General features: G+C 38.1%; 1 protein-coding gene across 1 annotated transcript in view; it reads left to right on the top strand.

Moving 5' to 3' along the window:
* Positions 1-24405, top strand: part of LOC113528703 (gamma-aminobutyric acid receptor subunit alpha-2) — a 42519-nt gene that overhangs the window by 5338 nt on the left and 12776 nt on the right. The window contains exons 3-7 of the mRNA XM_026917346.3: positions 781-896; positions 11395-11462; positions 17092-17312; positions 18637-18719; positions 18844-18987. Coding sequence (XP_026773147.1) covers positions 781-896; positions 11395-11462; positions 17092-17312; positions 18637-18719; positions 18844-18987 — 632 coding nt within the window. The remainder of the gene's footprint in view (positions 1-780; positions 897-11394; positions 11463-17091; positions 17313-18636; positions 18720-18843; positions 18988-24405) is intronic.

Genomic DNA, 24405 nt, shown 5'->3' with positions numbered 1-24405 from the left:
CATAAACACATTTACTGATAATGTTAGAATGAAATAGTAATAGAAATAGAAATATGAGTTAGAAATAGACTTGGAATAGGACAGTGTAATTCCCGAGTTATTTTGGATTTCCTGTTGATATGTAATGTGACTCTGCATCAGGATTGTTAGTGCATTGGACTGGGACGTTTGTGTTCCCTAGTGTTGCAGAAGTTGAGGTAAGCCCCAAAATTGTCTCTTTGTCCAATGCCTTGAGATTTGATGTGACAGCCCTGCCTGGAGCCCCATGGGTAGGATTTGTAGTTGTGTGAACATTTCGGCCCTTACCAACACTGATATACTGGAGGATCTGTTGCCTAGCTACTGATCAAAGTTGAGATTAATGCATAATTGCCTAGGTAATGCGTCCTACCACTTCCATATATAGTTTTCATATGTGTTATAACGAAACTGAAACTGAGTGCGAGTGTTCGACGTGAAAACTGCAACAGCTTATAAGCTGTAGTATGTATTGCTAAAAATCCATTAAAAAGTTAATTTTAATTTTATTTCAATTTGTAAAACTCATACATACTTTATAGGGATGGAAGTTAAGTAGGATGTTACTAATAGCAACATCCTTAGTGTATATGACATCCATCCTTTAGGTAGAGAAAACAGACTGTATATTAAAGGACATCTACCCAGCCAACTGTTATTCCAGTCAGTATTCTTTAAGGATGAGATGCATTTATGATTTGAATTTCTTTCATTTTAGGCTGTGGTCATGCATGTGTTCACGTATTTGCTTTTATCATATAGGTCAGTAAGTGCAGACACCTCAACAGATGCCTTCAAAAACAATATCACCCTCTTCACACGCATCTTGGACAGGCTCCTGGATGGCTACGATAACCGGCTCAGGCCCGGACTAGGAGGTGAGACTTGACACTTATTAACTACATGGCATGTCCAACTGCTGACTCTCAGAGTTTAGATGTCACAGAATCTTTTAAACATTTTGCTGTTTAGCAGTTCAGTGCTTTAAAACAGGCCTTTAATTAAATTGACAAGCACTCCTAAAAGTTCTCCACAACTCCGTTTCCTCAGCATTTAAAGCCTGTGAATAATTTATGGCCCCTTTAAGCTTAGATACCCAATGCTTCGTCAAGTGTTTCCTCAGCATAATGAACACGCTCAACCATTCTTGCACGTTCCCACAGACATAGTTATTTAAAAATCTATTTCTAAAAGCACAGATGCCAATGAGTCATGTTTATGTATGCTGCATAAGCTCTATCAAAGATTGTTTTATGTGGACTGCGTCATTCTAGAGCTAGCCTATATCCCACCAACAATAGCAGTCGATAGATTCTAGGGTTTTCCTTCTGCCACTTGTATCCAGGAAAAACACACAAACAGGCAAACATAGGTAAATGGTAGGTTTTTACTGACATTTTATAAAAAAAAATATAAAACTGACTCTTCCTACAACAGATTTTAGTGCTGAGCACCAAAGTCTCACTCCTTTCCAGAAAGAGGTATTGCTTAGAGCTCATATTCATAATCAATATTTCCACCTGCTTTCATAACAGTACAGGCCAAACAGAGACCCGAGGCGTGAAACCTGGCAAAGAATTAGGCCTAAATAAATGCCAAAATCAATTTACCACCTGTAAAATTCTCTACAGTCTTCTACAAGGGACATTTTTGTAGACTAGCCCACACATTTTCCAGTGGTAAAATCTACTGAAGCAACATTGTTTATTAATTCTTTTTCAGTCTTGAGTAGGCTGCATAGCAACTAGGATCGTACTAACAAAGCAGTCTCTCCTCAGCCTCCTCAGTATTTGCTACAGATATAAATGTGAAGCTGTGAAATAATGTTTTTGTTTCACCTTTACCCACTGCTCTAACATATCACCGGTTTGTCAAGTTCTGTGTAATTACATTTTTCATGGCTTCATGTCACTGCTCATTGTGTATGATGTAACACTTTTTGTCACATTCACAGACAGTGTCATGCTGAATGATTGTTTTGGTTACTCAAGCACTATTCTTCACTGACTTCATATAATCCACTGCTTGTCCAAATAATGTGCTTTGGTAGTACATTTATTCCTTATTATTAGGGGATAAAGGGAGATTTTAGCGGTCAAAAGGACTTGCGATAACAGAATGATTAAATGACAACATTGATAACATTAAATACTGTTACACTATTGATTTCCCTTCATAAATAATTTCAATGTTTACTTGATGTTTCTCGCATGTCTGGGTGCCAGGCTGTGTTAGTATGCTGGTGTGCAGCGTTTTCTGCATTCAAGCTGTCTGCCTGCTATATCTTAATAAAGTTGGACCTAATGAGCAGTGGCTATTAGTCATGACTTGATTAGCAAATTCAGTTGGGATCCAATCATAGTTAGCAGTAATATACACTATATTACCTTACACTATATCCTACAATTGCCTCCCATATAAAGGCTCATTGTGTGGCATGATGGCAGCGAGTAGCATAGCCACCTCACAGCTGTGTGGAGTTTGTGTGCATGTTCTCCCCATTTCTGTGTGGGTTTTCTTCAGAGTCTTATGTTTCCTCCCATCTTTTAAAAAACATGCCATTAGGTGGATTGGCTATACTGAATTGCCCCTAGGTGTGAATGAGTGTGTGTTTGGTGCCCTGTGATGGACTAGAGTCCCATTCAGGGTGTGTGCCTGCCTCACACCCAGTGTAGGGTTGACCAATATGACAAAAATATAATTCCTGCAATACACAGTATGTATCACGTTATATAGGTTTGCTCTCAAACTGCCAGCAGTACAGTGGTGTTGTATTAAAAACTCTTATAGGTATTAAAAATAATAGGTATTTAAAAATGTTAATATTTAAAAAAAATTATAATCAATCGGTTTTGTTTTTATATTTAATTTAAAAAAATTCTAAAAAATTATTTTAAAAAATGTCATTGAAAAAGAAAAAAATAAACAAATTGTTTAACATTTTACAGTCAGCTACTTCCTTTCAGTTTGTAAATATTTAAAAAATGATGATATCCACTAGGGCTGGGTGATATGACATTGATATAATATAGACAATGTTATAAATTATGTCACAATATATTTTTCTGAGATATCGTGATATGTTTTTAATTAATTTTTTTATGTTTTTTAAATAATGTAATATTTTGGGGGTTTTTTCAGTAATTTGTGGTGTGAAATATTTTTATGTTTATAAATAAAATGTTATTTTTTAAGTATTCAAAAGAAAAAAATCATTTATTATGCTTTGATGTTAATAATGAACACATTTATTTAATCAGTGTCACACTCACAATCGTGCAGTTACGCTGAATATCGGCAGGGCCGGGATTTGGTGTAGGTGCGAGGGTTGTACGTAATCACAGCCGTGCCAAGATTCAGTATAACCGCATGATTGAGAGTGCGATATTGCTTTTAAACAACAGTTCTACAAACAAGAAATTAATAACGAATAAGTGACATTTCAGACACAATATGGCAAAGTGTTCTGTTTATTTTGGCTCTGCAAGCAGAAATAGATTCCAAGGAAGCCACACCCACTTTACAGCATGTTGGCTAGCTAGCTAGTTCCCATTGATTTAAAGGTTAATGGTTCTTCTGGTGAAATTGGCATCCTTTCTTCCTTTTCCTCTTCATGTGATGAGCTTTCATATTTTAAGCCAAAAGTTATAATCCTGAGAAGTATCGTTTGCCATGTCCTCTGATGATGTCACTGTACAAAAACTGTACAAAACTGTACAAAAAATATAAAGATGGGTTCAAAATATAGGCGAAATATCAGCAGTATAAATAGTAATAGAATAGTAAAGTAGGATTAATAATACTGTAACTATATTGGCATTGTGAATGCCTAATCTCCAATAAATTGTCTTAATATCCCCACAGAATGAAATGGTTTAAATTGGTTATTGGCATGCTAGTTAAATCGAGGCTTCATATTTTATTGTAATCAAAGTTAATATTCTTAATTTATTCTGTTTAATATAGTGCCAAATTAATGCACATCTGCTGTTAATATTATAACCCTGTCGTCAGGCAGGAGGTACATGAGCTACAGGCAATTTGTTCCTGCCAAAATAATCGCCCTCTTTTCATCTTATACAAACAGTACGAGGGCTGATTAAAGCTTTCCTGGATGATCAGCATCCACTGTGTCTTCTTTGAGGACCATTTCCTCAAAGAATTTCAATTCAATTTTACATTTCCTGTTTAGTGTTGTGGCTTCACCTTTATATCATAAACAGTTTGAACAGTGACAAAAATCTCCCGCCGTTGTTTTGGAAATATATTCATATATTATTATATTATTAAGGTTGGGTCTAATTGTTAGAGTCCTCTTCTCCCTGCCAGGTGAATTCCAATTGCAATAAAAACATTGATTTCCACTTTCTCCTGACTGACAACCCCAAAGTCCCACCCCCCCACAACATAAACACACACACACACACACACACATACACACACGCTATATGGTTTAGCCATAGCATTTATTTTTCACCCTTCATGCATTTAGTTGATTACTTTTAAAATTCCAACATTTTTTCAGATTGGTCAATATGTTAAAACTATTATTATCTGATAAGGCATTTATAATTTATCAGCATTGAAATATTGTCTAGGAACAAATAAACAATGGTTATATTAAAGGTTTTTATCATTATAGTGTAGCCGCATCTGTTGTTTTTAAAAACAAGTGCATTTTCTGGAAGTCTGGCAAATATCAAATGCTGAGCCAATTCCACATCCCGCATTTGCCTCTAGTTATTACTTTGATGCCCATCTACCTCACATTTATTTTTAAATCATTTCCAGCTTGTAATGAGCTTTATGTCCCTGCAAGAACATTTTGCATCATCTGTACTGATTGTGTGTATATGAACAAAGGTTTACATGATTATTCTTCTATTTAACACATTATTAAAAAGATTCCTCACAATGACGGATTAAATAGAAATTTTATTCAGACTGCCGATTCTGATTCAAGGGTATACACAAACATTTTTTGTTCCCACTAAGCTGTCAGTCAGAATATTAGACCGTATCCAGATTTCATTAATGTTCCTCATATAAGTGTGTTGGAATGTAACCATGACAACAAGCATAAATTAGGATTAGGCCTGGCCTGTATTTATCCTTCAGTATTGCTTTTGGTATTGCTATTATATATTACATCAATAATAGAAATATAATTCAGTTATATTCTTATAACATTATAAAGACTAAATCTTGATCTGCAAGTCTCCTTTCTCAGTGTTGTGCTGCACATTATCCCGACATCACATTTAACACTGGATAGTAAACACAGAATTCTGCAAAAAGAAAAAAAAAATGAATTGATGATGCATGTACATTCACCGGCCACTTTAATAAGAACGCCTGTGCGATCAGCCAATCATATGGCAGCAGTGCAATGCAAAAAATCATGCAGATACAGGTCAAGGGCTTCATTTAATTCATATATAGAGATCGAACTCTCTCAGATTTGTCTTGTAATTATTAAGGTTAACACCATTCAGTGCTGATTATTATTTTGATGGTGATGTAGTATATCCAATATCTGTCAGCACATAGAGAAAATCAATAACGTATTCAGAGATTAGTTTCCTGTAACCAGTCAGAGGTCATCAGAGGCTGCGTAAGCATGTGCATAACACAGAACAAAATCAAATCATGAGTTCTATTAAATCATTCATTAGCCAGACTCTCTAGTATGGAGTACATGCAGGAGGAAGTGGATAGGAACTTAGTATGCCACCATCCATCTCCTTCAGACCCCACAGAGGCTAAAGGAGAGGAAGGAGGTTTGGTAGGTGAGTTTGCTGCTATATCTTTTAAAATTCTAACCAGAGATGAGGGTACATATAATATAACAATTCATCTTTGAGTCTGTATTTAAATGTGACATTTCTCTGACCACATAAGAAATAATGTGCAGGATCATTATCTATGCTTTGCTGTGCTTTTGAAATGAAACCTCTCCCAAGACTGCTAAAGAGCTTTGTATTGACTGATTGATCAATATGGGGTCATGCTAAAGAAAGATCCCGAAGCCCTAGCGGAATCAATTATTGCTTTTTGCTAAACTGAAATCAGCATATTGCTTTAAAAAAAAATTCATATAGCGATAGTATGCTGAACTGCATTTCACAAGTTCACCAAGAGCTAAAAGCAAGCTAATACATAATAACATGCCATTACAATGTAACAGAATGACTCAGATATGTGCTGCATGAAGAAGTTGTGACACACCAACCAATAAGCTGTGCATGGAAATGGAGCAACAATTTCACAAGGCATTAGTGCTTCCAATAATTTAAATTTTAAATATGCAATGTCATTGACTCAATCGGTTGCCATTCCCTGGGAAAAGTACTTAGAGGCCTTAGCTGGCATGAATTAGCTGGCAACGGTGAACACTTGTAAGATAACTGAATACCAAAATGTAAAAATAATGACGTCAGCTTGTTTTTATTGCTGCTTTGTTTCCCCCACTATTAAGCCTTACATTCTTATGACAGATTGTGCAGCAAGATCCAGTATTCTTCCCTGACCATCATCCCAGCCACTCAGAATTGCTCCATCCTCACTGAAGCAAGCATCCTTCTACTGTTATCATAAGGCTGTGCCTGATTAACTTTAGCACAGTTAATGATCAGCCAGGGGCCATTTCTCACTGTCTGAAGGAACAGGTTTATTGTCATCGGCTTGAGGATTTAATGCCCTAATAAAAGACACATCCAGGTGCAGCATAAACAGATCTCTGATTATTATTTTGCCCTCAAGAGATCATTGACTATGTTGAAGGTGAAATTATAGCCTCGTCGACACTCCACTGATCTTAGATTAAAGAAGAGCCACATGATAAACCTCTTGTTGTTGAAATGTGGTTTACATAGATGACAAACCTGCTGAGTGATCGATTGCAGACAGAAATGTTCCCTAGCATATGTACACTATGCACATACTGTAGTGCATTTTGCATCACAGCATGAGAGATGTGCAAGATTTCAAAGACAGCCAGAGCTGAAAAGCTACATACTGCTGTGTTTTGTCTTGGTTATGTCAAATGAAAATGCAGGTAGTGTTACAGTAACTGAGTTTCATTATTCTTTCTAAACAAGAGGAAAAAAGGTGCCGTGAAAGCTGCGAGAGAGAGATAGGGAGAGAAAAATGGGAGATGGAGAAAAATAAATTGTGCAGCTCCAGTGTCAACCTGTCAGAGTCAAAATGCTGTCATCTGAAGTAAGCTGCTGAATATGTGAACACATCTCATCTATAAGAGAGCGACTACAGGCTAGAGGATTTCCCAGGAGGCAAACCTCCATATGAACACATCCCATCTGGACAGATCCTCATTCTAGCGTACGCTCCCTGAACTGTGGCCTTTTTCAAGCACGACCCAGCCACTTCACATTCAGCCACACACACCACCCTGAAGAATAAGCCAGATCTGTGACCTGTAGCAGGTGGAGGATATGGCCGAAGATAATCTAGAATGAGACGGATAATGTAGTTCAAATGGTTTCTGTTTACCAGCATTAAAAATGTAATAATGTTCTTCAAGGCATGGATTCTACAAGATGTTGGAAACATTCCTTTGAGATTCTGGTCCATGTTAACATGATTGCATCATTCCTCAGATTTTTCAAGTGCACTTTCATCCTGCGAATGTCCCGTTCTACCACATCCTGAAAATGTTCTACTGGATTCAGATCTGGTGACTGGGAAGGCCACTGAAGAACACTGAACTCACTGTCATGTTCATGAAACCAGTTTGAGATGACTTTTGCTTTGTGACATGGTGCATTATCATGCTGGAAGTAGCCATTAGAAGATGGGTAAATTGTGGCCATGAAGGGATGCATATGCTCAGCAACAATACTCAAATTGGCTGTGGCATTCAAGCGATGACTGATTGGTATAAAGGGCCCAAAGTGTGCCAAGAAAACATTCCCCACATCATTACACCACCTCCACCAGCCTGGACTGTTGACACAAGGCAGGTTGGGTCCATGGATCCATGCTGTTGATGCCTCATGTGTGTGCCTCAGCAGAAATCGATATTCATCAGACCAGGCTATGTTTTCCTGTCTTCAACTGTCCAGTTCTGGTGAGCCTGTGCCCACTGCAGCCTCAGCTTTCTGTTCTTGGCTGACAGAAGTGGAACCCCACGTGGTCTTCTTCTGTTGTAGTCCATCCACCTCAAGGTTCAATGTGCTGTGAATTCTGAGATGCTTTTCTGTTTACCACAATTGTACAGAGTGGTTATCTAGCCTTTCTGTCCCATTGAACCAGTCTGTCCATTCTCTGCTCACTAATCAACAAGGTGTTTCCATCTGCAGAATTGCCACTCACTGCATGTTTTTTCTTTATTGTACCATTCTGAGTAAACTCTAGAGACTGTTGTGCGTGAAAATCCCAGGAGATCAGCAGTTATAGAAATACTCAAACCAGCCCGTATGGCAACAACAATCATGCCACGGTCAAAGTCACTGAGATCACATTTTTTCCCCATTCTGATGTTTGATGTGAACATTACCCAAAGCTGCTGGCCAGTATCTGCATGATTTTATGCATTTCACACGATTGGCTGATTAGATAATTGCGTGAATGAGTAGGTGTACAGGCGTTTATGTTATGTTATGCAGTTACCCAATCATCCAGTTATACAGCCGAGAACAAGAAAACTTTCTGCTGATTAAAAATATTACTTTAGGATACAGCCACTAATAAGATTTTATTTATCTTTGTTTTAACTAGATTGGAATACAGTTAAAGATGCACCCAAACATTACCTTGCACAGCATAATCTCATATATATATATATATGCCTACATATAGTAGTTCTTGCATTTATTAGGCTATTAATTATTTATTAATTATACACTCACTTGCCATTTTATCAGGAAGCTGAACACCTTCGCTTTCATGCAATTATCCAGTCGCTCAGTCATGTAGCAGCACCACAATGCATAAAATCAGGTAAAGAGCTTCAGTTAATGTTCACATCAAACATCAAAATGGGGAAAAATGTGATCCCAGTGACTGACCATGCTATGGTTCTTGGTGCCAGAAACTACAGATCTCCTGGAATTTTCTCTAGAGTCTACACAGTCTCTAGAGTTTACACAGAATGGTGCAAAAAACATAAAGTGTCCAGTGAGCAACAGCTCTGTGGATCCACTGCAAAAAAAGAAGTTAAAATCTCAGAAGTCAAAATATCCTGAATATTGTCACATTTATTGACTATTACAATTATCTAGTTATTTAGTGTTTCCTATTACAATAGATTACAATAAACCAAATATAAGATTATTAAACCTATTTGTATACATATTTTCCTCATTTCAGTCTTGTTCTATAGGTAGATAATTTCACTGTTTTTAAGCATTTATTTCTAGAAAGAAGCAAAATTAGCTGTCAATAGAATAAGAAAGAAAATAAGGTATAATTTGCAATAATAAGAAGCGTTAGATAAATTGGCCCCATATTTAAGATTGCTAAGATATTCTTTGCATCGTGAAAAAGCCTTCATGCGAGAGGTCAGTAGAGAATGGCTAGACTGGTTCGAGCTGACAGGAAGACTATGGTAGCTCAAATAACCACTCTGTTCACTCTTTTCTCCCGGTGAGCTGAAAAACATCTCAGAATGCACAACATGTTAAACCTTGACCTCTTTTTCCAATCTTCAGCTGTCTAGTTTAGGTGAATCAATGCCCACTGCCTCAGATTCTTGATCTTGGCTGAAACGAGTAGAACCCAGTGTGGTTTTCTGCTGTCGTAGCCCATCTGCCTCAAGGCTAAATGTGTTGTGCATTCTGAGATGCTCGTCTGCTCACCATGATTGTAAAGAGTGGTTATTTGGGTTACTGTAGACGTCCTGTCAGCTGGCCATTGAGCCAGTCTGGCCATTCTCCTCTGACCTCTCTCATCCCCATCGCCATCACCAGCCGCAGAACTGCCACTCACTGGATGTGCTTTTGTTTTTCGCATTGTTCTGAAATACTCAGAGTAGCCCGTCTGGCACCAATAACCATTTATGTGATGGTTAAAGTCACTAAGAACAGTTTTTTTTCCCCATTCTGATGCTTGGTGTGCACATTGACTAAAATGCTTAACCTGTATATGCGTGAATTTGCATGATTGCGCTTCTGCCACAGTATTAGCTGACTGGATAATTGCATAAATAAGCAGGTGTAGAGGTGTTCCTATTACAGTGGCTGTTTTTTTTTTTTGGGGGGGGGGTTGTTGCTTTTTTTCCATTGGAAAAAAAGGACAAGAGTACAGAGTCACTGAAGGCGAGAGGTTCTCTGTATGTATGATTTGATGATGAGGTCTCTCAAGCAGTGTTCTGTGGTGGAGTTGTGTATTTTGAAGCACTTTAATGCAAAAAAGCATTATGAGATTCGGTGCACGGGGTGGGGGGGTGGGGGGACTTCAAGGCAAGGCTAGGTCTTTGAAAGCAGCATTCTTTCCTCCCTCTGAGATGAATTAACCAACCTACATTACATATCTATTAATAAACCAGAACATCATCCTGGGGCTCTGAATGCACGCCTCAATTTCAAACAGTAAATTATCACCAACCCCTTCAGGGCACCTGTTTTTAATTTAAGCATATGTGTGTAACAAACATTATAATATTTGATTCATTTTTTTTCCATACTTTTTATGCATATATGGAATTGCAGAAAATGCTCTCTGCTCTTCCTGTGGAGAAAACTGAAAGATTATTTCTGCTTAGAAGTCAAGTTATCATTATTAGATATTCATCATCTTTAGTTGGTACATCTCTCACACATGAATAGTCAGTTAAATAAATTCCATTATCTACTGTTTACATAGAATGTGGAATTGAATTTTTAATGTATGATCTTTGACAGAGGACACTGTGCCTGATCAAGATCCCAGAGGTCTTTTTGATAGTGTTGTGTTTAGCATTAGTGAGCAACACTTAACAATCCACATCTAAGTCTGAGCAGCCACCACAGAGAGAAAAAAAAGCCAAAGAAGGAGCTTTCTGAGTCAGACAGGCATAAACAGGAGCAAGGGCGAGCAGAATGACACAGAAAGCCAGACATAAAGAAGAAAGAGAAATATCTATTTAATGATAAATGCCAAAATAGAAGTGAGACAGAAAAACAGTCCTTCAGTGGCAGACACACAATTCAGAGCCAATAAAGACAGCATTGAGGTGTACATACAAGCACTCCATGACATCTATTCATTTCACATGGGAATATAGGCAGTCTGAGGATAGAATATAAACTCAAGGTAATAAACATGTTTGTAGAATTTTCCCTATTCATTCGATCAACATGCAAAGGTGCTTCAGACTTAAAAAACAGATTTACTTGAAAATTGCATTATCAAATGATTCTTCCATTCCTTTTTCAGATCGGGTCACCACTGTGAAGACTGATATCTACGTCACCAGCTTTGGGCCAGTTTCAGACACTGATATGGTGAGTTCACTGTTCGTAATCTTTAAAAAGCCACAAGTAAAATGGCCACATTTATCTTACAGAATTAACCTCATGAAAGTGAACTGATAGTTATAAATTCGGGTGTTATCATCAAAATGTTCATGGTGTCATAACCTAGTACAGATTTCCTGGTTTCATGGTGTCAGTGTATTAAAAACGCATGTTGGTGGTGAAAATGAAGGGAAAAATCTATTACAAAATCTTTGCACATCCCCATGTATAATAAAAAAAAACGAACAGAAACAAAAAATCTCATATATATGGCTACGAGGAAAGGCCATCAGCTGAGCCAAAAAAAGCACAGCATTGTGCAAAGCTTCTCGGCCAAAAATAGATCATTATTTGGTTAGATCTGGGCCGCAATGCCATGTTCTTCTCTACGTTTAATAGCCATCTTGTATGATAAAGTTACAAACATGCTAGGATTGGCATCCAAGTTTTTTTTCCTTTTGGTGTAGTCTGCATCCCCTGCACAGAGAAACAGTGGTTGCTGTTGTGTCAAACGTGATCAGTTAAAAAAAAATAATAAAGAATGGATAGACGGTAATAGATGGTGAGGTAACCGATGACTACACTGTGACTACCCGTGAAACCGTGACAGCACAACAACTCTACTTAAAAACAAAGAACCAAACAGAATGCCATTCCTCCATCAAATCACAGTGATATGATCTTCATTTCTGCTATATATATTTGAAATATTTTGGATATAACTATTGGAAACAATATTGTTGTTTCCCCTCCTCTACTCAGTTTTGTCTGAGAGAGAGAAAGAGTCACCTCATGTGTGTAGGGGCCAGCAATAAATTGACAATGGCCCATGGTGGCCCTGTCAGTATCAGATGCCGCCATATCAGGGGGTGAAATGAAAAGCGATGCCACCTGACTGCACCCGTGCCACACTGAATTAGATTCTCCTCCCCTGATAAGCCAGAGGAAACAGCTCTATGACTCATGGATCCGCCAGCGCAGCTGTCTCCATTATCAATTCAAATAGTGACGCAGCCAAAGGAAGCAGCTTTTTAATGCATGTTTTAATCAGAGCAGTCTAAGCATGGAACCAGACACAGTGTGGGGTGCAAAAGGAGGCAAAGCTATTCATAAATAGCACAGGAGGTGTATGCAGATATTTATAGATATATATTCATATAATACATATTAGGGGTGTAACACAATGATACTATCTGTATCTGAGTCTGTTGAGTGCTCCATATATCTGTATTCGGATTTATTACTGAAGTGGGTGTGGCCTAAACTGGAAAGGATTTTTTTTCCTTTTTTTTAAATTAAATATGAACCCAACTACAATGCCCTCAGGAAACAAGAGAAAACACTAGAAAAAAAACAGAGGTAGAAATGCCATCATTGTCAGCATGGTGTATGAATTCTGGCTCTGACAGTTGCTCAACCTCGGCTATGTACATCATTCGAGTTTATAATTAGTCTGAAATAGAAACGTGCATGCGCAGCTATTTTTTTTCGTACCTGCCTTTGATATTTTCTAACAAATTTAGTTAACTTCTATTTCCCAACATAAGTGGTCTTTCTTTGTCTTGCAAGCTTCATATCTGACAGCTTACTCACAGCTGCATGAACGTCAAAACGTCCTACTTATTTTGCATCCCGCAGGCTTCCAGTCCTGATGCACACCTCTAGGCTCAACCAGATGCCCTGTGAACCTTTCTGGCATGCTTTCTAAAGAAAGAAAGAAAGAAAGAAAGATGGATGGATGGATGGATGGATAGATAGATAGAGCAAATAGTGTGCTTACTATTCTCTTATTTGTATCTATTTAGAACACATTATCTGTTCATTCCCAATAATGTTTTCATATTCGGTTACTTTTTTTTTTAGCAGTTTCATAGCATTGCTGTATACAATGTGATGAGATGTTTCCAGACACTCCTGTATCGTGTGTACTTTGTGCTTGATCCCTTGCTCTTCGTTCTTTGCTTTAGCACATCAGCCTGTCCAGTCCGTGTAAGATTAAACACTTCTCCTGCTGCTTCAAAGCACAGAGAATCACAAACCAGCAGGACACGTCTCACCTCCCCTCCACCACTCTGCCCTTCTTCTGATTCCTCTCTCTAGCTCTCTGTCCAAATCCTCCATAATCCATCCTCTGTCTTCTTCCAGGTCTCCCTGTGTCTCTTCTCTTTCTGCCTCGGTCCGTTCTCTCAGCTACATGCTGGATTAGATTAGCTTTGGAGAGGGACCTGTACACTGCTGTCTTCTTTCTCCTCTTTCTTTCAGGATATAGGGATGTAAAGCATTAATATAATCTTTCTTGCCCTCCTCTTTACTGATTTACAGGCTGCCCCTTTTCCATAGAAGAGACACACAAGCTCAACGGGCACGTCCGGGCTTTACTTTGATATATTTTTCATTTTCAAAGACAAATTGTTCTATTTCTTTGCCTCTACACATTCCCTGGAGCTCATCCTTTCTCTCATTCGTTCCTCACCTTCCCCTCTCTTTCTCTCTCTATTTCAAGGGGTTTGACAGTTGTCATTTTTTGCACCTTTTGAAATGGATTCACTCTCGTTCTTCTGACAGTGAAGCCTTTCTGGAATCTCACATACACAATGTTCCCCTATCAATTACTGAAAATGATTCTTCTGTATTTAATTTCATTTTAACCTGATGTTATATAATCTCCAGGCTCTTTCAAAATATTTTACCTGCAGCATTAGGCATTCAACATTAGTCAACCTTTGATCATTGATCCGTCTGTTGGAGTAGCCTCTAATGAATTATGCATGTCTGTAAGAAATGATTAGGGCTGCTGGGCTGTGCATGGTCTTAAACATCTAAAGATTGCACTGCTTTTTTTGCTGCACATTCGTTTTAATGATGATAAATGACCTTATCATGTATATGGTGTTTTATCTCTTGTTGTCAAGTGGTATCGACTGTAGAAGTAAGATCTTCGTGCTATATCTAAAGGACTTGAGGCAGTTAGTAAAACCCTTTTGTGTTCTCTCAATCCTGTTTCGCTGCTTCTCCCCTCTGTTTCTGCCTAAGGATCTTTTGACCGTTTTCGGTACAATACTGTACTGTTAGGTCTGCAAATAAACAGAAAATTGATATTTGCCTCTAAGAGTCTGAAGGGATCACACAAACACCGTGTCATCTGTACATTTCAATTTTTGTACTTTTATAATGTCGAATGTTTTAATCAACTGAAAATTGAAAGACACATTCAGACACCACCGTATCATATATCATATCATATCGTATCATATCATATCATATATCACATCATGTTGAATTAGAATTTTGTGTATCATTACAGCCCTACATTCTAATAACGAAATTTCCAACAAAGTGCCAATTTATAATTTATTTAAATCTTGCATTTAAAGTTAAAGTGCTAAATTGAAGACCAGACTAACCCAGCTAATAAAGTGTCAACATTAGAACCCATGTCTAAACATATAAGAGCAGGGAAGCCAGAGAACACATGAGTATCTTGTTACATTTTGCGTTTATGGCCCAGTTTGCTATAATCATTAGCTTCTATCATCCCTCTCCCTGGGATACAGATACAGCGAGCCGTATCTCCAACAGATTGCACAGTATCTATTAAGTTAGTGTTACGGTGTGAATGCGATACAGAGTAGGTTTCCCCCAGGCTCAGAGGAGAGGCCAGGCCCAGTCAGTGACGGATGAAAGGGGATGCTGTAAGTCGCTTTGGTATGGTAAAGCAGCTCTTCACTTGCATTAGTTTACCATGGAGAGACACTGAGGTATGGGAAAGAGGAAGGGAAATGGAGAGGGAAAATGTGGTGGACTAAAGAGGAATTAGGAGCAGTAGGTTGAGAATACGACAGGTAAGGGGGAAAAAAGAAAGTGATGGCTTGAGAAAGGGCAGCAATTGTGTACCGCTCTTCTGCCCACAAAGGTTGATGATTGTACTACCAGGGTCAAATAGAGACATCGCTGCTTTTGCTGGATTTCCAGACAAACCTGCATTATACTGCACCTGCCTTATCCTGCACCTGATAGCACACAGAACCTTCACACTAATAGCTTGTTGTTTTACTATTACCATAAGCACAAAAAGCATCCCCTCTCTCCCAGCATGTGCTCTTTTTTCCTGTTGTGAGCATGCCAAAGCTATTGTAATTACTTTATTTGGGTCAAAGATCAAAAGCCTTTTTCATGCAGCAAAAATTAAAATTCTAATATGAATTAATTTCATGGCTTTATACTACATATTGGCATGTTGCCGATACAGTTATATATATGTGTGTATGTGTGTATATGTTATATATGTGTGTATGTATATATATATATATATATATATATATATATATATATATATATATATATATTCAATTCAGTATAGAGTTAGCAGAAATTCAGCCAACTGAACTGTCTTTCATAATAACAAGATGATTATAAAATAAAATGCCAAAAATCATGAATCATGATTTATTATATTGTTTATATGGTTTTATTTGTACATCTTTATATTTTGCTGGGGTTTTTACCAATTTTGATTGGTGTTATACTGTGTTGTTGAGTCAAAGGTATTGTTACTGTTTTATTTTAATATTTAGTTCTGCACTAATAATGGTATAATGTCAACTATATAACAACAACAGCATTGTTATTATTATTATTATTATTATTAATGGCAAAACTGATATATATAAAAAAATATCTTTATCAAACATTATTTTCCAAATTTTTACGACATGTCAAAACCTGGATCGTCTCCTCCCTACCGTGTCAAGATTTCATTTCCTTTCCATGCTTTGCCACTTTTGCATTGGTAGACAAAGGCATCGTCAAAGAAAAATGTCATCAATGTCTTTTTTGACCCATGTATGTGTTTCATAAAAAATGAGTCTTCCAAAGCCTGATGAAACTGAATGAAATGAAAACTGAGTCAGAGCCTATGAATGCCCAAAAATCTAATAAAACTCTCAGCATTACATGGAGGGAGAATTAAGAAGCTGAGAATTGGAATCGCAGAGGGTATGTATCCATTATAGGCTATTCTCTTTCGGCTGTGTGGTCAGATGATCCCTAATACAGGGTGCACTCAGAACCACTAGATGACCTTCACTCTGAAAGGCTCAAGTAGCACATTTCATAAGGTACCATGTTAGTGACAGAGAAAGGTTTAAGATTTTAAGATTTTAAGATAAGAATTAAGGATTCTGATAAAGATTAAGCTGATTGCTGTACTAGCCAATATTAATTTCTGCTAGCTCACATAGACAGAATCAAGGAGTGAGTGTTGTTCTTCCTTAGCCTGAACCGCAGTAAGAAAAAAATGCAGTAGCTTGAAATGCTTTGGAGTAAGATTTGCTTTCAACAGTCCAGATTTGCAGCATCAACATGCACTAGTTAGTAATTATATATTTAAAAAAAAAAAAAAAAAAAAGGATTGGCAGTGAGTTTAACAACAGAAATGAAAGCTTCTGTCATTGTTACATAAAGATTTCAATTATTTTCAAAGATGTAGATGAAAAAGCCTTTATTTCAGTAAAAAAAAAAAAAGTTTTCAAAAACTGCTGACAATACAATGGCACTGCAAGACCTTGGGCACTGAAAGGAACATTACGTTTCTCTGTTTTCTTGCCTTTTGAAACAGGAATACACAATAGATGTGTTCTTCAGGCAGAGCTGGAAAGATGAGAGGTTGAAGTTTGAGGGACCAATGAACATCCTGCGTCTCAACAACCTGATGGCCAGCAAAATCTGGACTCCAGACACTTTCTTTCATAATGGGAAGAAATCAGTGGCACACAACATGACCATGCCTAATAAGCTGCTGCGTATCCAGGATGATGGCACTCTGCTTTACACCATGAGGTGAGTAGATATATATAGTATGCTTTATGTATATGCTGTAGAGCAGCAAAAATCTTAAGATGGAAGATCACAGAGTACTAATCATCTAGAACTATGTGTTAATATATTTTTTTCTTCAAATATACAGTAAGAAATATATTATCACATTAATCAAGGGCATCTTCAGCTGGTAACTTGATGCTGAAAACATGATTGCTGATTCAGTGGACATCTCTTTGCGTTCTAAGATGCTTCTGGACTGCCCCATGCCTCTCTTGCTATCCACCAAATAAAATTCTAGAGTTCTAATATGTAAGGAATAACACACTGGCCATGCTGTTTACAAAAATAATCCATGCCGGGGTGGTGTGGTATGCAGTGTATTCTTTTCATATAACAACACTCCATTTATGCATATAACAGTGATGTGCTCACAATTACATTTTTCTACTTATTAATGAACACCACACCACACTGTTTAACCATTTATAGTTATGATTAATGTTAAGGAACATCCACGAGACAGGTTCATTTACACTGTAGCAGCTGCAAACAGTTGTTTGTGCACCACACGTTTATTCTTTTTTTCCTGATTACCAAGAAACCAGAAAGCGTAACCTTCTCTGTCCTGAAACTTCTTCCTGTGTCGAATAACTTCCTAACTAACTAACTAACTAAGTACTGACACCCAAAACTCTGTCCATAAATGTTTAAGCTGTTACTATAGAAATGAAAACATATTAGAGTGAGTGCATTAAAATAAACTTATCATTTATGTTATAGCCGGAACTGCTGTCAAAGCCGTGCTGTTTTAGAAAAAAAAATCCTACTGATTCAAAAATTCAACATCGCTGTGGTATAGTCTAACATTAACAACCACCATATCATTCAATTTCTACTTTTCAAGTGTCTAATTTCTGTGTAGATTTCAAGGTGCAACTAACAAAACCAAAGGAATACGTCTTGCCCTTTCTTGAATTTATACATGGGAAGAGCTGCTATGTATAAATGCTGTAACTCTTTCTGAGCGCAGTACATTACAACTGTCTTTGTTAATATAATGTGATTGACCTTTTCAAAGAGAATGTTATTCCCATCAAGATATTAGCAGTTAACATAGTTTCCAGGGAGAGTCTTATAATTGGAAAAACACAACAATGAATCACGCTTCGTCCACTCGTGCTCCAGAATCGGTGTTCTCTATCTCTTTCTGCCATGACTTTTTGATTTGCTTTGATTTGCCTTATTACTTAATTTCCACCTGAAAAATTCTAAAAGAGTAACATGCATTTCTGTTTTCATGCTTTATCATAGTACTTGATGTGCGTGTGGATGTGTGTCACAGGTTGACGGTGCATGCTGAGTGTCCAATGCATCTTGAGGATTTTCCCATGGATTTCCACTCCTGTCCTCTCAAATTTGGCAGCTGTGAGTGCACCACTCTTCACCTCTTCACCTTCAGCATGTCTGGAAAGCTTTATTTCAGAGATGAACATATTATTACAGGGTCAGATTGCTGAGGTAATGAATGTGTGTGACTCACATTCCATAGATGCATACACAACAACAGAGGTGACGTACACCTGGACAAAGAACGCCTCAAACTCGGTGGTGGTGGAGGGGGAGAGCTCCCGATTAAACCAGTATGACTTACTGGGACAGACTGTAGGCAATGAGACAATTAAATCCAGCACTGGTGAGTGGCTCTGCATAAACTTCCACCGTTTTTCATCCTGTGCTTTTTTGCTTTACATTTCTGTTTTTTTTTCTTCTTATATTATGGCAAGGAACATACGTATAGATTTGTTTTGTGCCAGATGGTTGCTATGTTCTAGCAAATACCACATTTCTTTTTCACTGTTGCAATATTTATATTGCCTTCTCTGGACACAACTGAGCAACGCAGCCAGAAACACTTACATTTATTTTTCACCACCCACTTCACCTCCACACCCCCTTCTCCTTGCTCTCGATGTATTCATGCTGTGGCCTGCGGCGCCGCTTTTCGCTCGTTGCCATTTAGCGGTTCAGTAAAGCGAGCAAAAATGGCACAGGGCATAGCAGAGGCAAAACCCTTGACAAGACATTCCACTTCTGCTGAGCATAGAAAACCCCCAGTACATCACCTCGCTGGATTTAGAGACAAGCGTGGCTGGCATTCCACAGGAGAAAAACAACGTTCTGTCTCTTGTTGTGATTCCTCTCTCTCTCTGTCTGGTTGTGCATGTCATTGCCTCTCTAGTTTCTCTCTTCTCTACTTCACTTCATCTGAGCCAGCAGCTGTATAGACATCAGGGAGGGAAACACCTACACCTGTCTATAGCTCTCTAGCTCACACAGAGTCTGAGAATTGTGAGAGGTATGAGAAACAGGCTGGAGGGATACAGACAGAATTCATCCTGTATAACTGGATTGCATACAATTGAACTAAAAACAGCAATGCATTTCCTTTGTGAGTGCATCTAAAACGGCAATATAGTATATTAACAACAAGCAATAACACTGCTTTCCTAAGCTTATGTGGTTTATTCGTCTGCATCGCAGGGTAAATTTGAGAGGGTCATAAATCAATTACCCTATCATTTACATACACAGTGCAACACCATGAACAAATGCGTTAAGTAATTTAGAAACAGAAACACTTTGTATGCTCATGTCTTATGTGTCTAGCAGTGGCAGATCGATCCTGTCGCTGATTGAACCTTACTCTGTAGTCGCTATGGAGCCTCCTGGCTCTCTCAAACACTCACTAAATTACGGACGTCTGCTTCTAAAATGCATCACATTCACCTCCAGCTAGATAAGGTCATGTAAAGGTCATCCTTCTCCTACATTCTGTCCCCTTTATTATCATCTGATTGTCCAGCTCCACACTGTGCGAATTCTGTTAGTCAAGCTGTTGTGTTGTAGATGAGTGAAGCCACTTTGTGTCTCCATGGACAGAATTCCCAGCAGCACTGCTCAAGCATCCTCAAGGGACATTTTCTTTAAAGACTATTCATTTAGCCAGCCAAGGAAAAAAGTCATGCTGTGAACAGCAAGGATATGCACACATTATTACAGCACATGCATGTAAGCAAAAAAACAAACAAAAAAAAACCACAAGCACAATGCTGGCCTAAGGCTTTCTCTGTGGGTAGGATTTTAAATCTCCTGATTACATAGTGTTAGATTAATCATTCATTATGGCAGGGTTAGCATGCAGTCTTGTTCTGCTGAAATATAGAGTACTAAGCAAAGTGATGTTTAATGGCAATTTATTACACCCTATATCATTTTAAGCAATTTTAAATCAACAATAATGCAAAGATATCAAGATTTAAAATAGGTATGTAGGTGGTTTTCCTTAAAATGCACAACGCCATGAAAAACCCGACTGCTTTTCCCTGCCTAAGTGATCCCATACATCAGTTTTGCTGAGGTACTACTTTGGTTTTCATCACTTGCACAATTATAAGTAGGTTTTAGTTGTGTTTGCAGTATTTTTGGGGGGTCATGATCATACTGAAAGCCATATGATTCACAGAAACCTGTAGACAGGCATCACTGTGTTTCTTACCAGCAGTTTTTTCTGACATATTGGCACCTCAATTTGATAAAAAAAAATAATAAAAGATTCGGATTCATCATTCCATGGGATTTGTTATCTCTGGTTGTCACTGCATGCTTTATGGTCTTTGGCTAATGAGAATATCTATTCTGCTTTGCCTTTCTACAAAATCTCTTTCTCAGCAACAGTCTGCCCTAGAACACCATTGGAGACCATTTCTCACAGCTGAAACTTTAGTGCCAGACTAGAATAGAACCAACTAAAAGGTGGAGTAACAGGAGTCAAAGAGAAAAGGTAATTGATTTGGGGGAGGATATTCATTTTGACTGTGGATATTAGGCCAATTAAGAATAAGGGTCATTTATTACATCTTTCCAGATGGCTATTTCATCTAGCAGGGGTGTATAGTTCATGTAAGTGTGCTGAAATACGGATATCTGTTGGATTGTTTCGCACAATTAAAAGGCAAGTCCATGACCTCAGCAATCCAGTTGAATTGAGTTAGGGGCAGAATCTTGGAATTTAATTTGTAATTGCTAAGGGACAATGAAAGGGACAATGAGGGATTTGCAATATATAATAAGATGATGATATGACTTTTTCTGAATGCCTGAGATACTGTTACATTGTCTGATGGTGACGGCCAGTGATTCAATGAAAAGTGCAAACAGTAATGGAGATAATGGGCATCCTTCTTGAGTACCTCTTTGTAGATTAAATTGTTTGGATATGTATCTATTAGTTACCACAGAGGCACTGGGGAAATTATATAGTATTTTTATAACCTTTGCATGAAATCCAAAGTGACAGAGAGTGAGCTGAAGAGAAAGGACCACTCTACCCTAACAAATGCTTTCGCAGTATCTAGTGATGATTTATTTGCCGAATTACTACTGATGTACCAGTGCATTAAGTGGGCAACTGTCTGAGTAGCACAATTTTGGTATTAAGTCTTGCTATGAGTGCATAACTCAACTCTGAACATCACCCTTATAGAATAATTCTTTACATTTAAGGAGGTCGTTGAAGACTGGAGAGATTAATCTAAGGTCGCTGCTTTTACTCAACTCTGAATCAAATACATACAAAATACAAATAAGTACTGGCAATTTAATCAGCACAGTCATTCTGTGAGAACAGTTTGAGTAAACTGAACTAATCAGGTTTGGCACTGTGTACTAGAGTATGCAATATTCAGAACAGCCTCCACTTAGATAATTGCTCTAGCCTGGAAAGATGATTACAGGAACCATAAAAAATGCATGCCTGCTGTAAGTCACATGTGCATGTTCTGTAATTCCCTTATCCCATCCATCTCTGCCTTCATTTCTCATGAGATCATATTGGTTTCCCATGTCAGAAGTATTTACTGTTTTTGGATTGTACCAATTTTATCATGATTTTATCAAAAATCCTCTTTCCTGTTGTCATTCAATGCCCCATTCAATGATGACACATCTGCATTTCAATCACTGATTACCATGGTGATGGCATCTTGCTAGGTGGGAGAGAGGGATGAATGTGATCATTAGTAGCAATTAGGAGGCCACATATTTGTTCTTGTTTATATCATAGAAGAACGATGGATAGAGAGACTGTGGAGATGTGCACATGGACTGTAGACATGACTAACATCATCAAAGACAAACAGGAGAAATGTCTGAAAATTGGAATGATTCAGAAGAGAAGAAGCAGTTCATGCCAAGGACGAAAAAATGTTGTCAAATTAATGTCACAGTCTGGGTTGCATCATTTCTGAGTGAATAAGAAAGTAAAGACAAGACACAGGCAAAAATCAAGCTTGACTGTTTGTAATGCTAATTCAGTCAAATCTATTTTACAGTATGTGAGATTTGTTGTTGTTTACCTGTGTAATAGGACTATTGGAGCAAATGTGGATGTGTGCGTCCCCATGAGACAAGCATGAATTTTACAAAGCATGAACAGGAAATGCAGGCCAATAATGTCCCGGGTTCAGATTGAAAAAACTCAGGGAGTGAACGTGAACAGAGTGAAGGAGGGAGAAAATTCACATACACAGGGGCCTAAATGCTGCTGTCTGTGTGCAGCATGCAAATCTGTTAGCACATTAAATCCTGTGTTTCTCCCATCCCGATACACAGTTACAGACCTCTAGTGATGCGGAATGTGGCAGTTCTTCATGACCTCACCCTGCTGTCATCTGGGACCACATGCATAATGATTTCATCCCCATATCATAATTGCCATCACCTTCTACAAAGACTTTATGCTTTTAGCTGAAGTCTCCACGGAAACACACATACAGTATTGCGGTACCTCGATACAATACATTTTTGATACAGCAAAAATAAACACTGCCTGAACATGTGTCTTAGGTTTTCATTTTCAACTGATTAAAACGTTCAACATTAGAAAAGAACAATAACTGAAGCATAATAACGGCACAGTGTCCATTCATTGGATCCATTCACATTCTCAGAGACGTATAATGAAGCAACAGCTGTATATTTAGGCAATATCACACTTGCAATCGTGCAGTTATACTTAATATCGGCATGGCTGTGATTTGGTGTAGGTGTGAGTGCTGTAGGTAGTCACAGCCGTGCAGATATTCAGTATAACTTTAAACAAGAAATTAATATCGAATAAGTGACATAACAGACACAATATGGCCAAATGTTCTGTTTAGTTTTGCTCCGCTAAGAGGAAATAGATCCTAAAGAAGCCACACCCACTTTATAGCACGTCACATTGATTTGTACATTCCTGTTAAAGGAGCTTCAAGTGAAATTGGCATCCCTTCCTCCTTTAATCTTCATCTGACAAGGTTTGCCAGGTTTACATTAACCTCAGTAACCACAAAGATATGGTTTTACCCAGTGTTGAAAAAAAAACAAAATAATTTGAAATCACTCTCTGTCACTCTCTCACATGTATAAAAAGCAGTCTGTCCTCCTCCTTTCACGCCATACACACACACACACGCACACACATACACACAAACACCCACACACACACACACACACACACATTGGAAGAGCATTGTAAATTGAATTCAGGTGATAGAAAGAAACACAGTGCACCAAGACTACAGGATTTCATTTGAGTTAATGTGAGTTAATCCCCTGTGCAAAATCCAAAACATGCACATCTAGACGTGATAATTCACATAAGGGAGGAATAAAAGAAGAAGCGTGGAGGATGCATGCTGCCAAAAGGAGGAAGTGTATCTTAGAGGAATAGTGCAGGGTAAAATCCCTCTGCAAGCTCTCAGAAGGGGTTCCCTCTTTTGCTGAGTGACAGAATCAAGGCGTCCTCCACCGCGTCCAGAATCCAGATAGCTTTCTCCATTCTGTTGCCATGGGCAACACACATCTTTGTCTCTCTCTCTCTCTCTCTCTCTCTCTGTCTCTCTAAGTCTGTTTTGTTGACAGTTTTCCATAAGGGATCCTCTGTTCCAAGGCCTGCCATGTTTCTGTAACTCGGAATACTAATTAGTCTCTTAGGCTATAACGATATAAATTCACCCCACTCAGTGTGAAACAGATCATTATTTGATGACTCCTAGATTGACAAAGATGG

The sequence above is a fragment of the Pangasianodon hypophthalmus genome, chromosome 7, assembly GCF_027358585.1.
Source record: "Pangasianodon hypophthalmus isolate fPanHyp1 chromosome 7, fPanHyp1.pri, whole genome shotgun sequence".
NCBI lineage: Eukaryota > Metazoa > Chordata > Actinopteri > Siluriformes > Pangasiidae > Pangasianodon > Pangasianodon hypophthalmus.
This window is presented reverse-complemented; position numbering and strand designations above follow the sequence as displayed.